The sequence below is a fragment of the Panthera pardus genome, unplaced genomic scaffold (genome assembly GCF_024362965.1).
Source record: "Panthera pardus isolate Hobbes unplaced genomic scaffold, ASM2436296v1 HiC_scaffold_7, whole genome shotgun sequence".
Taxonomy (NCBI): Eukaryota; Metazoa; Chordata; class Mammalia; order Carnivora; family Felidae; genus Panthera; species Panthera pardus.
The window spans coordinates 73,660,818-73,676,268 of record NW_026527002.1 but is presented as its reverse complement, the minus strand read 5'-3'; the positions used below and the strand labels follow the sequence as shown (position 1 = coordinate 73,676,268).

At 49.2% G+C, this 15,451-nt stretch overlaps 1 protein-coding gene across 1 annotated transcript in view; it reads right to left on the bottom strand.

The window, feature by feature from the left end:
* The window catches only part of TG (thyroglobulin), a 242,962-nt gene that overhangs the window by 188,451 nt on the left and 39,060 nt on the right, over positions 1-15,451 (bottom strand). Inside the window, exons 16-19 of the mRNA XM_019459811.2 lie at positions 11,926-12,096; positions 4,879-4,995; positions 4,215-4,330; positions 685-793 (exon numbers count right to left, since the gene is read on the bottom strand). Of these exons, the coding sequence (XP_019315356.2) occupies positions 685-793; positions 4,215-4,330; positions 4,879-4,995; positions 11,926-12,096 (513 nt within the window). The remainder of the gene's footprint in view (positions 1-684; positions 794-4,214; positions 4,331-4,878; positions 4,996-11,925; positions 12,097-15,451) is intronic.

The window sequence follows — 15,451 nt, the reverse complement described above, 5'->3', positions numbered from 1 at the left end:
AGCCACGTAGGGGAATTCAGACACACTTGGGGTCTCACCCACTTCCCCAACTGATTAACAGTAAGGCCTTGTGAAACTCTTTTAATCTCTCTGAGCCTCAGTCTCCTCATCTGTAAAACAGGGGCTATGATCCCTGTTTCGTTTTCCTCGAAGAATTTCTATGAAGGTGGATGTAACAAGTCTAGGGAAGTGAGCTGTAAACTGAGAGGATATGCCCTTGCTACTCGGCCTGAGGCCAGAGGACCAGGCCTCCCCAAGAGCTTATTTGAAAGGCAGAATTACTGACTCAACATCCGCATTTTTACGAGCCCTCCAGGTAATATGCATGCGCCTGCAGCTGTAGGAGGCCCCGGTTGGTGAGGGAGACAGTCCTTGGAGGTTTTGGACCCTTGTGAGAAGGTCTGGTAACTTCTGGGGAGGGTGGAGACCAACGGGAAGGGAAGGCGTGAGAGGGGCAGCTGCAGGGAGCTCGGAGTCCACACCCCTGCTGGGGATGCTCCCCGCTCATCGCTCATCGACACCCCTTGTGTCTGCTCTGTGACTTAGTTCCTCACCTACGGAGGAAGCCTCCCCGTCCCGACAGTGCGGTCCCCTCCCTGAACTCGCCCTGCCAGGAAGCGGCTCTAAACACGAGTGTCAAGTTAAACCACCCAGGCCCCAAACCACCTAGCTCAGCCAACCTACCCTTTTTCAAATACACAGCCAGAGAGTCGGGAGTCCCGTTCCTCACTGTCACCTGGCACCTAAGACTCCCGAAGCCGGTGGCCCCTGAGTTCCCCAGGGTGTCTTGATGCTGGAGATGGAAAGAGGATGCATTATTATCCAGAGATGGTCACTGCAGTTCCACAAACATTCACCAAACTCTGACCATGGCTAGGTGCTGGGGCTGCAAAGGTAAAAACAGACGATTCCGGCCCGTTAGTCTCTCCCCGTCTATTGGAGCACACCGACGCGGAAGCAGAAAATTCCGGCCCAGAGTGTTAGCTGCAAAGACACATGTAAGTCAAGAGGAGGTAATTACAGAAGCGGGAACGAGTAATTCTACTGAGAAAGGAGAGCTTGAAAACTTTCCCAGAACAAAAGTGAATCTGGGTGGGGTACTGACGTATGAGTAAGAGTTCATCAGTTGGAAATAAAAGAAGGGGGTTTTAAGCAAAGTAAGAGGCAGAAACGATGACAAAGAATTCTGTGGTGTTTTGGGGCTCCTGGTGGCTCTGTCCATTAAGCCTCCGACTTCAGCTCAGGTCATGATCTCACGGTCTGGGAGTTCGAGCCCCGTGTGGGGCTCTGTGCGGACAGCTCGGAACCTGGAGCCTGCTTCCGATTCTGTGTCTCCTTCTCTCTCTGCCCCTCCCCCACTTGTGCTCTGTCTCTCTCTACTCAAAAATAAACAAATGTAATAAATAAATAAATAAATAAATAGAATTCTGTGGTGTTTTGAGGACTAGAGCCTGTGGTTCTTGGAGACTGTCAGTCTCGAGAGGGGGAATGGCGGGAGAGGACAGATGCAGAAGCATCCTTATGGGCACAGCTCGTGTCCAGTGAGGATCAAGGGAAGGTTTGTAAGCTTGGAAATGAGGTCAGACGTCCAAACGCCTTGCCATTCTCGCTAATCTCGGATCCCTCTTTCTGCCTGTTTCCAGAACTTCTGCTGGGGCTGGGGGGGCGGGGGGGGGGGGGTGGCAGGATAAATCTGTTCTCATCAATTTGTGGTTTTTTTCCCAGGGTTCTGCCCCCCTCTCAGAGTTGCCTGAGTTTCCTGGCTGTGCGGTGGAGGGATGATGGCCTGGGGAGGGGAGCAGGGTCCCCGAGAGGGAAAGGGCCCTGCGCTCCTGAGAAGGGTGTGGGTGGCAGGTCCCAGACTGCAGGGCCCCCCGCCCCTGGAGGCGGTGGGGCGAGTGTGAGTTGGACGATACACCTGCAGCCTAGACCCAAACAAGGGGCTCCTGCCTTGGTAAAGGGTCCCTTGCACACCCCACACCTAACCCAGACACAAGGCTCCGAGGAGCCTGGCCCTGTGGCTGCAACACTGGGCAGCATAGACCGGCCAGGTCACTCCCCATCAATGACGACACCTGACCCCGTGTCTCGGGACAGCACCGAGAGCCCCGGGGTCCTGCAGGGGAGCCTGAGATGGCATTTCTTGCCTCCCTGTTAACAATACTAACAGCGGTGGTGACAGCTATTACAGTCACTGAGCTCTTACTCTGCGGCAGAAACTGTCGTGTGAGCTTCTCCACGTAGGACTCTACTCAATCCTCGCGATAACTGGGGTGCCATTACCACCCTGCATCATAGGCGAGGGCTCCGAGGAACCAAGGGGTGAAGGGCGGGAAGTCAGCAGTGGGGCTGGGACCCAAACCCGGGCAGCCAAGCTCCAGAGCCGCCTCCTAAAAACACTTCCTGCGAGAGGCTGTCTCTCGTGGGCTAAGGAGTTGGGGGGAGAGTTCATTCCTTTTCGGCTTTTTTAGTTTTATTTTTTAATGAGGAAGTGTTTTATTTCTTATTGACTAAAATCCATACTTGTCAGGGCATCGGAGGATCCAACGACTGATAATCTCCTACTCTGGCTCAGAGGAATGCGAGGTGCTTAGTAAGCACTCAATAGATGCTATCAGCTATCTTCTGCTATCACTAACAATTCTGCAAGCCGGGTCTGATCCCTGAGGGAGAGAGGAGTAGAATCTCCTTAGATCAGAGATGCCCAGGGACCTGGCAGCTAGCTGCCCAGGGAGCACCATCACTGACTGTGACCTCAGGCCCCTCGACCACCAAGCGTCTCTGGGAGGTGTGGACAGAGGTGTCCCATTAGTAGGGTCGCTTTGACTCGGACCAGCCGAGGTGAGGGGACAGCACTTGGAAGCCCCAGACAGCAATTAAATGCAGCCAGTCTGTACTGTCCCACAGCGTTGATGCCAGCGGGTCCTGGCCGACTATCACCAGTGTCCCAGCCTATCCTCCCTCCCCGCCCACCGGCCCCCCATGTCCCCCTGATACATCTGAAGGCAGGTCTGGGCCATGATAGTGAAAAAAGTAATAAAGGCACGGCCATCCTCCCCAACATGCTTTAACCTTTAAACTCAAGGGATTTAACATTGCCTCCATTGCTGTGTGTATTGTGTTAGCTTCTCGAATCCTCACCAGAAGCCTGCGAGGTCAAGCCTCCGTGTTATAGATGAAGAGTTTGAGGTGAGGAACGTGCACGTGGCCTGACAGCCCCAAACGGACAAGGTTTGGGATTCAGTCTAAGACCCCTCCCTGCCTCCTCCCTAGATGCTGCAGATATAGACCTGGCTGGAGTCCTAAAATTCAGCGGTCCACCTTCCAAGCCCCTTCCTGCAATGTTGCTTATGAACACACACTCACACACCTGCACAGGGGCATGTGCTAAGGGCAGGCAATCCACCCGTGTCAGTGATGTCGCAAAACTGCTAACAAATCGACATGCCCTTTAAAAATGTGAAATGAATTACGTGCATCCACAGAATGGACTGGTAGGCTGCCATTAAAAAGAACAAGGTTCATTTTAAAGATGGAGAAAGTTAAACATTATGTGAGAAAATCAAGGTAGAAAAGAAGATGTAGTGTAAGATATTAACACGTAAGCAAACACAACAAGATGCTCATAAACATAGAAATTTTCTGGAAGTTTCCATGAAAAACTGGACGGTAAAAATGGAGATTTGCATGTGGTTCGGAGCCAGCGTACCCTTCGGTCCTAATTCACAGTAACGGTGAAATTGCCAGCTTTGACCTACAGACACAGCAATTTCATGTGGTTCTAACTAATATTTAACATTTTTCTTTCTTAAGCTATAATCATATTTTACTTCTACAATGGAAAGGAATGCTGGGGTCCGGGACTCAGAGAGACAGAGGGGACTTAGGGCTCTGGACAACGTCCCTTCACGCCCAGTGCCCAAGCTGCCAGTGGGTAACAGAAGGGAGTGCTCATTGACAATCCCTCCGACCCGTTTGTTAGGAAACGATTCTGCTCAGACGGACACTCCTCGGGACAGCTTCATCCCGAGCCATCACTGGTCCACCGGGGGATTTTTCCCAAGTCTCATCACTTTGAAGAAATGGACGCAACACGGGGTCAGCTGCTGACAGTCTCATTCCACCACCTGACCGGCCCGGTGTCCATTCAGTCAGAGCATGTCTGACACAGAAAGGGCGAGACGCAGAACCCCCACACAGCTGCCATGCCTCACCTGAGCAGACGTTGTGCAGGCCATGTGGTTATTTGTCCAAGCATAGAAATCACACAAGACTTCTGACCCCGCTGTGGACACCGCAAGGAAGCTGCAGGCTTCATCCAGCGCACAGTCTGCAAGCACCACGGGACAGTCAGCGTGCCTGTCTCTCTCAGGTGATGCTGAGGGCAGGTGGACACATACCCCCCCCACTGCCCCCAACACACCCAAACACACACACACACACACACACACACACACACACACACACTCATCCGTAACATGGACTTCAACGACCTTCAGAGACTGTAGGGTTATGAGATAATCCTTGTAAACATACATGCTCGATAAACACCATTGCTGTTATCACCTCTTTCTGGCCATGACATTGGTACAGACAGACGGCTCTCCTGACCCGGACAAATAACTCTACAAGGAACCGATGTCCGTCATTTCTGCTCCCTTACATTTAGCACAGCCATGTTCTCAGGACGTAGTATATGCATTATAAACTCTGAGGTGAAACTACGAATTGAATATACACTTGGGGAATCGACCCATTTACCAAATGTCTTGAGAAAGTGTATTTTCTCATTACAGTTTCAGTGGTTTTATTTGATTTGTCTTTCCCAGGTCAGCACAGAGTATTTTCCCACACGCCCGGCTCCCCAGCACCCCTTACCTGTCAAGCATTGTGTCAGTGGAGACTCAGAACCAGGGACTCTGGACCTGCCCGCCACGGTGACATCCGCACGGAAGGTCACCTTAGATTCTGGAGCCTTCTCAAATTTCTGCATCACTGAAAGGAAAGCAGAATGATGACATGGGACTCTGAAAGGCAGAAGGCGTCTCTACGGAGAAGCCAGGAAGAGCGCCAGGCCAAGAAATCACGTCTGTGTGCCTGTCTCATTCACCGTGCTTGGTCATACAAATGTCCCTAGGAGAGGAGTTCCCTTTGAAAACAGTTCCAGCATGCTGCCTCATATCTGATGCAGAAAGCTATGTATTTTCATGTCTCCTTTTGCAAGCTCATTGTCAGGAGGTAAGGAGAAATTTTAATATTATGCTAGTCCTTACCACTCATTTTCAATATAAATTCTATCTAAATTTATATTTTCAAGAATTCAATATAGATTCTATCTAAATTTATATTTTCCTGTCTTGATCTTTGAGTGCAAATTTTCTTATAATTATGCTATTGAAAGTTTTCCTTCCAGAAAACAATTTTTACTTCTTTCTGGAAAGAGGTAAGTTATCTTTTTTTTTTTTTTTAATGTTTGTTTATTTTTGAGAGAGACAGAGACAGAATGCGAGTGGGTTAGGGGCAGAAAGAGAGGGAGACACAGAATCCAAAGCAGGCTCCAGGCTTCGAGCTTCAGCACAGAGCCCGACACAGGGCTCGAACCCATGAACTGCGAGATCATGACCTGAGCCGAAGTCAGACGCTCAACCGACTGAGCCACCCAGGCACCCCAGAGGTAAGTTACCTTTCAAAAGACAAATAAAACAGGCACATGTGGGTTCATGTAAATCTGAAGACGTGACACGTGGCTCAGGCGTTTTCACGATAGTAGGTGTTTAAGTGACATACTAGCATCTGTTTTTCTAGCTACCATCAACATGCCTGAATTCTCCACTAGGAATGACACAGTCACATGCTCCTGGAGCTAAACAGGGGAGAAGAAATAAATATAAGATCTCAAGGCGATGAGACGCGGAACACATTCTTGACCCAGCAAAAAAGCACTGCAGATAACTCTCCGGGAATGAGACTCATTTCCAAAACCAAAAATGCCCAGAGGTGTCAGCGTTTTGCAAATAACTCTCAGAAACCAAGCCTCAAAGTAGACCAGTATCAATTTTTTGCAGACATAATTCTAAACGTACAAAAGCACCCATTCTCTTACTTATCTGTTGCTTTATAAAACAGACCTGTGTCTAGATGGGTTTTTATCACGTCAATAAATTCAAGACCACCCAGCAACCTTTTTTCCGTTTTCGTAATAAATGCAGGGAAAAAAAAGTTTATTGCTTTTGGGATAAAGTCGGGAGAAGGGGATACTAATATAAGAGACACGGCATGCTTTAAACCTTCACAAATTCTGATGCAGAAAATAATTCTGATTTTACAAGGTAGTCCTTCCGTGTTGATCACTCAAGTTGCCAAGTTCATGTGCTTGGCCCGTAGTCAACTCCTCTGCTCTCCTCTCTTTCTCTCTTTTGTCTGTGTTTACACCCCTTGGGTATCTTGTTTGTAGAGACTGCAGGCTCCGGTCCAGCAAACACCACACAATATTCAGCCCTTTGTCCCTCAGGTGTAACTGGCACGGACAGATACTCCCAACATGGCAGGAGACTAAACAAAACTTGACAGGTCTCTCAATTTCCAGCTGAAGTCTTCCCAGAGGCTGAAAACGCAGTCACTTTAGCACTCCAGGTAGACAATCTGCTGGCTTCCGCAAAAGGGACCCTTCAGGGATGAAGGTCTCTTCACACTAGAGCATTCGGTGAGGAAGCTCATTGCCAAACAGAACAGAAACAATCCATGCACTAAGTTGCCAATAATTCCATAGAATACGGAGTCAGCTGGCAAATTTTTAGACATTCTATTGGTACAATTTCCCACCTGCCAAGTTTTGACTTAGCAGATATTTACAAATGTCTTGGAAAGCATAGAGGGTCAACACGAGAGCCATTATATGTGATCATGGCTACGCGTCCGTCTCTTTCCAAGACAAGGACAATGTTCTGGGAGTACGTGAACACCTCCTAGCTGGGACTGTGACAGAAACGTGAGTTTCTTGTTTATTGGGTGGATGCACTGATGAACGGATGACTGCCAAGACCACCGCAAAGCCCGAAAACCTGGAGAGAACCCTATGGAGACGACACCACCCCAACAGCAGCTGATACCTCTGGGCACCTGACGTGCGATATGGAATCTCTGGTGCGGGTCAACGAAAAGCAGTATTAGAAAACTGGGTCTAGACCTCTCTGACCTCAGCCGTAGCAATCTCTTACTCGACACATCCCCAAAGGCAAGGGAATTAAAAGCAAAAATGAATTACTGGGACCTTATGAAGATAAAAAGCTTCTGCACAGCAAAGGAAACAACCAACAAAACTAAAAGGCAACCGACGGAATGGGAAAAGATATTTGCAAATGACATACAGACATAGGGCTAGTATCCAAAATCTATAAAGAGCTCACCAAACTCCACACCCGAAAAACAAATAACCCAGTGAAGAAATGGGCAGAAAACATGAATAGACACTTCTCTAAAGAAGACATCCGGATGGCCAATAGGCACATGAAAAGATGCTCAACGTCGCTCCTTATCAGGGAAATACAAATCAAAACCACACTCAGATATCACCTCACGCCAGTCAGAGTGGCCAAAATGAACAAATCAGGAGACTATAGATGCTGGAGAGGATGTGGAGAAACGGGAACCCTCTTGCACTGTTGGTGGGAATGCAAACTGGTGCAGCCGCTCTGGAAAGCAGTGTGGAGGTTCCTCAGAAAATTAAAAATAGACCTACCCTATGACCCAGCAGTAGCACTGCTAGGAATTTACCCAAGGGATACAGGAGTACTGATGCAGAGGGGCACTTGTACCCCAATGTTTATAGCAGCACTCTCAACAATAGCCAAATTATGGAAAGAGCCTAAATGTCCATCAACTGATGAATGGATAAATAAATTGTGGTTTATATACACAGTGGAATACTACGTGGCAATGAGAAAGAATGAAATATGGCCTTTTGTAGCAACGTGGATGGAACTGGAGAGTGTGATGCTAAGTGAAATAAGCCATACAGAGAAAGACAGATACCATATGGTTTCACTCTTATGTGGATCCTGAGAAATGTAACAGAAACCCATGGGGGAGGGGAAGAAAAAAAAAAAAAGAAGAGGTTAGAGTGGGAGAGAGCCAAAGCATAAGAGACTGTTAAAAACTGAGAACAAACTGAGGGTTGATGGGGGGTGGGAGGGAGGGGAGGGTGGGTGATGGGTATTGAGGAGGGCACCTTTTGGGATGAGCACTGGGTGTTGTATGGAAACCAATTTGACAATAAATTTCATATATTGAAAAAAAAAATAAAAAAAAATAAAAATCCCACCCCATTACCGGAGCACTAAAAAAAAAAAAAAAAAGAAAAGAAAACTGGGTCTAGAATTAAAGGAAGGGGAGCTTACAATATTTCCAGGGGCCAAAGTCAGCGAGTAAACCACTAACTCCGTAGGTAAACTAAGGGTTTGCCGCAGGCAGTATAGAGAAGATGGAGGGGACCGCGAGGAAGAGACAAGGCAGGCAGTGCTGGCTCTGGAGTCGGCCCCCGTCCAAGTCCTTTCACCACCACCCTTCATCGGCCCTGTGTCCTGGGGCACATTTCAATCTCTGAGAGCCCGGTTGTGTGGTTGCAGGGATTAAACAGAAGAACGTGGAAAACCTGGTATATAACAATTCAGTAAGTGACAAGTCCCTTTGCCCACCCGCCCCCCCCCCCCCCGACAAGGGCACCTGCCTAAGTGCCAGGGCTTGTGAAACTGGCTACAGGACTTCTGGTGGCAGGAGAGTCCCCTTCCCTGATCACATTTAGGAAGGAATTTCAAACAGGCCCAGATAATAACAGCAATTCATTCATTCTGTCAACAAGCACCAGCCACTCTGGAATAGAACAGGAAGGTACCACTCTAGCCCCAAAGGATGATATTATCTGAATATCCGATGATATTATACTATCCAAAGGAGGCTAGAATCCGGAGAGGAGAGTGAGGTATGCAATTTTATTTTACTCCGAGAGCAATGCAGAACCACTGAAAGGTGGAGAGGGGCATTGCATAAACGGAATTGCCTTTTATTTTTATTCTTCTTAATGTTTATTTAATTTTGAGAGAGAGAGAGAGAGTGCCGCAGAGAGGGAGGGAGAGAGAAGATCCCAAGTGGGCTGTGTTGACAGGAGACAGCCCAATGTGGGTGGGACTCAAACCCACAAACCACGAGATCATGACCTGAGCCGAAGTCGGACACTTAGCTGACTGAGCCACTCAGGTGCCCCCAGAATTGCCTTTTAGAATAATTGTTGCAAAGCATTGCAGAAAAATGGCTGCGGGGGGGCCACCCTGGGGCAAGAGGACAAGGTAGGGGAGGTGACAGCATAATCCCTGTAGGGGGAAACCCAGGCCCGGACAAAGCAGGTGGAAAGGGCACCAGTCTCCCCCAGGGATACAGCTGACCTTTATACCTTTGTTTTTTTTCTGGAAGATAAATGCCTCAAAATTAGGACTGCAATTCCACTCTCAAAGAGGAAGCTCCCCTCAAAAGCAAGCCGATTGGATTCCTAGAAGAGGCTTTTGACATGCCAGTGGGGACCCAGCTTAACATGGAAATCCTTCTGAAAATCCAGAGAGGGAGCAGTAAACTCCCTCCGAGCTTTGCATAAGAAGCCCGAGACTCCAAGACTCCAAGGTCCAAGCTGGAGGCTATTCATCAGCCAGAGCCTCGGGGAGGCATCATGGAAGCTGGCAAGGCTAAGCTCTTCCTCATTAATGCTTCTGGTGCTACTGATGACACTGTCCTTTCTGCTCTGGGCGGGGGGGAGGGGGGGGGCGGAACTAGGGGCTGAACAAAGGATCTAAGGCTTTGCGAAATGCAGATTACAATCCTGGCAGCTGAGGCGGTGACAGGGAAGCAAAGAGGAGGGGAGTGAAAATGCAAGCACTCCTGTGCTAATCCCAGATGACCCAGAGTCACCAGGGCCTAGCAAACGGCTCTCCCCGCCTCTCCCTCATTTGTGATGGGCAGGTAAGATCGGCCTGCCTTGTGGCCTAAGGCACCTTCCAGCTTTAACTCCCCTGATTGCAGTTTCTGCCCAAGAAAAGGAATATTGGAAAAAATAATTAGACTCTCCTTGGATTTGCAGTTTATCCACGGGAACACATGCACACACACACACACACACACACACACACACACACACACACACAAAGTCCTTGAGAATCTTCAGCGCTTTGCCAGAGAAGGAAATGATTGTTCTGAGCGTTAGAAAATGAAAATGTCTCAGGACGCCTGGGTGGCGCAGTCGGTTAAGCGTCCGACTCCTGGTGGCGGCTCAGGTCCTGATCTCACAGCTCGTGAGTTCGAGCCCCACATCCGGCTCTGCACTGACAGTGCGGAGCCTGCTTGAGATTCTCTCTCCATCCCTCTCTTTCTCTCTCACTCACTCTCCCAAAAAATAAACATTAAAAAAGAAAATGAAAATGTCCCTCTTGGATTTTCTCGAGTGTTGTATGTGATTCACTGCACCTGCTTCCCTAGAGAGCAGATAGGCTACGTGTGCAAGTGTGTGCGTGTGAGGTGTGTGTACAAGTGTGCGTGTGCATGTGTGCAGGTGTGTGCTTAATGAGGAAGCAGATAAATCCAGGTAGAAGCAGATCAGTGTCATGGAAAGAATGGGTTTGGGGGTCAGGTACACGCTGGCTCACGTTCTAGGGATGTTATATCCTGACTAATAAGTCGCTTAGACATTCACACTTCTGTTTCCTCAGCTAAATAATTGGGGATAATAATATCTACCCCTCAGACCCACTGTGAAGTTCACCCATGACTGCCTGTCTAAAATTTCCGCACGGGGGCCTGGCACGTAGTAAGTCCATGCACATCAGGCCCTCTCCTCACACGGAAACCTGAGAGACCCCAGCCACCGGCACCGGCTCCGCCTGGTCAAGGTTACAAAGGTAAGCCAGACCCCAGGCAGGAAGGCAACTAACTCTACGGAAAGGTAGGGCAGGGTCCTGAAGACTTAGGTCAGAATTAAAGGCACTTACAGGCTGTCTCCGCCTGCTCCTTGATTAACCGGAATCTCCTCCTTGTCCTGAAACATTGATTACCTCTTCCTGTCATGTCACCCCTAACACACCGACCCCCCTGCAAGGCAGGCATTAACAGCCCCATTCAGCAGATGAGGAAACTCTTGAAGGTGAGTGGCTTGCTCAGACGACATAGCTAATGGAGGGCACCATTGAGATTAAACTAGTCCTGACCCCACTCCCATCCCACCGAGCGCTCTACGACAGGTATCGATCGGTTCACCCAGGACTTTCCCACCCATCACCTCATTGAAGACCTGTGCCCGGCACAGGGTGGGGCTCAGTGGAGGCTGGTTGTCCTCCTAGGATGGTTTTGTTGACCCTGACATTGTCCCAGGAGGCAGGCAGGAGGCTGCTGGGGTGACTGAGGATCAGAGAGAGGTTGAGCAATTTGCTCTGGGTCACCCAGCAGGTAAGTTACAGAATCAGGACCAGCACTCGGGTCTTCCTACAACATCCAGCTGAGAGAGAAAAGCTGACCAGCTTTGCAGAGGCACAGCACCCACAGGAAAAGGAAACTCAGCTCATGAATTATTTTAAAATTCATGGCTCACACACACTGAAGTATTTAGGGGTGAGGTTGCACGATGTCTGAAATTTGCTTTCCAAGGATCAAAAATAGAGAGGGAGAGAAAGAAAAGAAAAAGGAAGTGGAAAATGCTAACTTTTTTTGGATCTAGGTAACAGGTATTTATTTATTCATCTTACTATTCTTTCGACTCCCACGTAGATTAAAAATTTGCAAAATAAAATGTTGGAGACAAATGCATCTCCTACTTCTCTCCCTTTCTAGAAAGCCCTTGAGAGCACATGCCCTCTCCCCAGGTACATGGCTGATATAACTCCCAGCACATACTCAGACACTGGGATTCCGAGAGCGGGGCCTCCGTTTCCGACCACAGCAGCCTCCGTCCCTCGCTGTCCACGCAGAAGGCCCTCCCGCTGCCCCTGTCCCTCTGGCTGGCTCGGTACTGGCCGTCCTGGTCGCACTGCAAGCCCGCCTCACTCTTCTGACAGTCGGTGACACCTGAAGTGGAGAGACAGATGTACCATCACCGACGTGCTTCTGGGACCCCTCCCCTCGGGGCCCCCAGACTGCCTGTAGTTGACATCACATGTCCAAGTGTCTGATGCAGACACTCTCCAGAGTCAAACTCTTCAGGGTTCCCACCCTTTGGTCAAAGGATCTTGTCCAGGCCCCCTGTTGGGCCACTAAGACCCTGCGATCTGGCTCCACCTGTCTCACTCCATGCGCTCTGTGTCTCCACAGGGCACACGGCATTCAGTGCCCGGGGCACTCCCTCTTGCGGATACCGAACACCACACCCCAAACACAGGCTCTGCTCCTGGGGCTCCACCTCCTGGCGCTCATTCTCCTCCAGCTTCAGTGGGTTACCCCTTCACTGCCTATCAGCCCTCCCCTCAGTCCTCACTTCCTCAGGGAAGCCCCAGGCTTCCGACATCCCACTGTTACACACTCCCAGCCACCCACACCTCTCCTCGCTGCTGGACCGTGGTTATTATTTCCATCTGTCTGTGTGAATGAACTATCCGCCTCCCCCTCAGTAGAAGCTCCAGGCCAGCAGGGACCTGATCTGGTTTTGTCCCTTATTGGATCCCAGTGCCTGGCTCAGGGTCTGACACAGGACACGAGCTCCCGCACTGCAATACCGGGATTTGTAGCGAGAAATATATATTTGGTCTTCCTCTCATTTCCGGCACAAAGCCCCTTAAATCTCCTGGCATTTCCTAAGTGGTGAAAGAGACAAAGGTGTCTTTTGTTACAGTATAGAGGTCACTTTGGGATGGCTCTTAAGGATGGAGGCTGATTGCCAGGAGAAGCAACTATGTGATTACGCCACTGAAGCTTTCGGTCCCTCTCCCTGACCTCCAATCACCAACGGCCAATGATTTAATCAAGCTCGCCTATGTAATGGAACGTCCATAAAACCCCAAAAGGATGGGGCTCTGAGAGCTTCCGGGTTGGTGAACACGTGAGAGGTGGGGGAGAGCAATGCACCTAGAGAGGCATGGGAGCTCCGCCCCTTTCCCCCCCCACCATGCCCCGTGCATCTCTTACCTGTTCCTCGGTCATATCCTGTTATAATAAACTGGTAACTTCGGTGAGTTCTTGGAGGCGCTCTAGCAAATTAGTCACACCCAAGGAGGAGACCATGGGAACCTCTGACTTATACTCAGCTGGTTGGAAGTACAGGTAACAATCTAGACATAGGACCGGTGCCCGAGGGGGTTGTTGGAACGTCCAGTGTGTAACTTGTTCCTCAGAAGCACAGGTAGTAACCTGGGCTTTCGATTGGGGATGGGGGCAGTGGGGTCTCAACCTGTGGGATCTGGTACTATCTCTGAGAGGATCATGTCCAGATTGCTTGTTGCTGGTCTGGGGAAACTACCCCCTACACACACACACACACACACGAATTGGGTACCGGAACCTCCCCCAAACAACCCAGTCAATAAATACTACCTGAATCCATGGATGAATAGCTCTATTCCTAGCCTTCAGCTATTTCTTCTGCCCAGAAGCCCCTTCTCCACCTGCCCCATGGCTAATCCCCACTTGTCCTTCAAGACGCAGTGCTAGCTACTACAAGATCACATAGCATACATGTCCATTATATTATTAATTACACACATCATATTATTAATCAAACGTTATGTTCTTTTCCTATCAGACTCTAAACTCCCTGAGGACAAGGAAATTACCATCACTTGTCTCCTATATACCCAGTAAAAACTTGGCACAAAAAAAGAGTGCTTAATACATTTTTGATGAATGATACCGAAAGAGAATGTCTTGACATGGTTCTCCAGGGCTGGGAAGTAGGTTCAAAAATGTTCTTTCATGGGGCGCCTGGGTGGCTCAGTCGGTTAAGCGTCCGACTTCGGCTCAGGTCACGATCTCGCGGTATGCAAGTTCGAGCCCCGCGTCGGGCTCTGTGCTGACTGCTCAGAGCCTGGAGCCTGTTTCAGATTCTGTGTCTCCCTCTCTCTCTGCCCCTCCCCCGTTCATGCTCTGTCTCTCTCTGTCTCAAAAATAAATAAACGTTAAAAAAAAAAATTTAAAAAAAAAAATGTTCTTTCATGGCAGCCCAGAGACTTGAGAACATCTAATTTTCTATATAGTAAGACTATTAGTTATAGGACTAACCATTGATTAATTACAACATTTAGTAGAGAGATTACAAAGGCTACTTTAAAAATCTTTTTTTATGTTTATTTATTTTTGAGACAGAGGGACACAGAGCATGAGTTGGGGAGGCGCAGAGAGGGAGGGAGACACGGAATCTGAAGCAGGCTCCAGGCTCTGAGCTGTCAGCAGAGAGCCTGATGCGGGGCTCAAACTCGTGAACTACGAGATCATGACCTGAGCCGAAGTCGGACGCTTAGCTGACTGAGCCACCCAGGCACCCGGAGGAATTGAGATTCTAACAGCTATCCTAACACCAAAAGGAAACCGAGGAAATACTGTAATCACTCGGCATCACTTAAAGCTTGGCAGACTCTCCCGCCTCGTGCTTCTTTCCCATGATTCCATCTGAGAACACAGACCAGGTAAGACAACGAGCAGAACGATGACGCTGACAGTCCTGGAGGCATTCTTAGATACACACATACACAACGGCATAGACTCTACCCCTGACTCTGGAGCCCCAGCCACGGAAATCTGTTCTGTTCCTCAAGGAAGATCTCTGGGAGAGCGGGAATGATGCGACAGCCCCCCACTTCTGCATGGAGATGCAGTGAAAGCTCATCCCCGAAGCAGGATGAGGGTGATGCTTATGGTTCACCTTAAACAAGTTAATGGATAAACTTTGTTGGGGACTGAAGGTTTGTATCCCTCCAGATCCATGTGTGGAAGCGTTAACCGTCAACACGGTGGTATTTAGAGGTGGGACCTTGGGTGATTAGGTTTAGATGAGGTCATAGGGTGGGGTCCCCACGATGGGATCAGGGCCCTTATAAAAAGAGGACGACACAGGAGATCCCTCACTCTGTATGTATGCACCAAGGAAAGGCCATAGTCTTTGAGGAAGGCCATAGTCTTTGAGGAAGGAAAGGCTATGAGGACATAGCCAGGAAGAGGGCCCTCGCCAAGAACCTGAACATACTGGTACCTCGATCTTGGACTTCCTGCCTCCAGAACCATAAGAAATAAACGTTAGCTGCTGCCACCACCCCGTCTATGGTAATTTGTGTGTAGCAACTGGAACTAAGACATGGTTTATAAGCACCCTATGAGTGGGGTATCATCAGCCCCATCTAATTAATAAGGAAGTTGACATTCAGAGAAAGAAGGAGGCGTGGCCTTGGTCATAGTTCCGGGGCGGGGGCGGGAACCAACCTGGGTCTGGCTGGTGTCA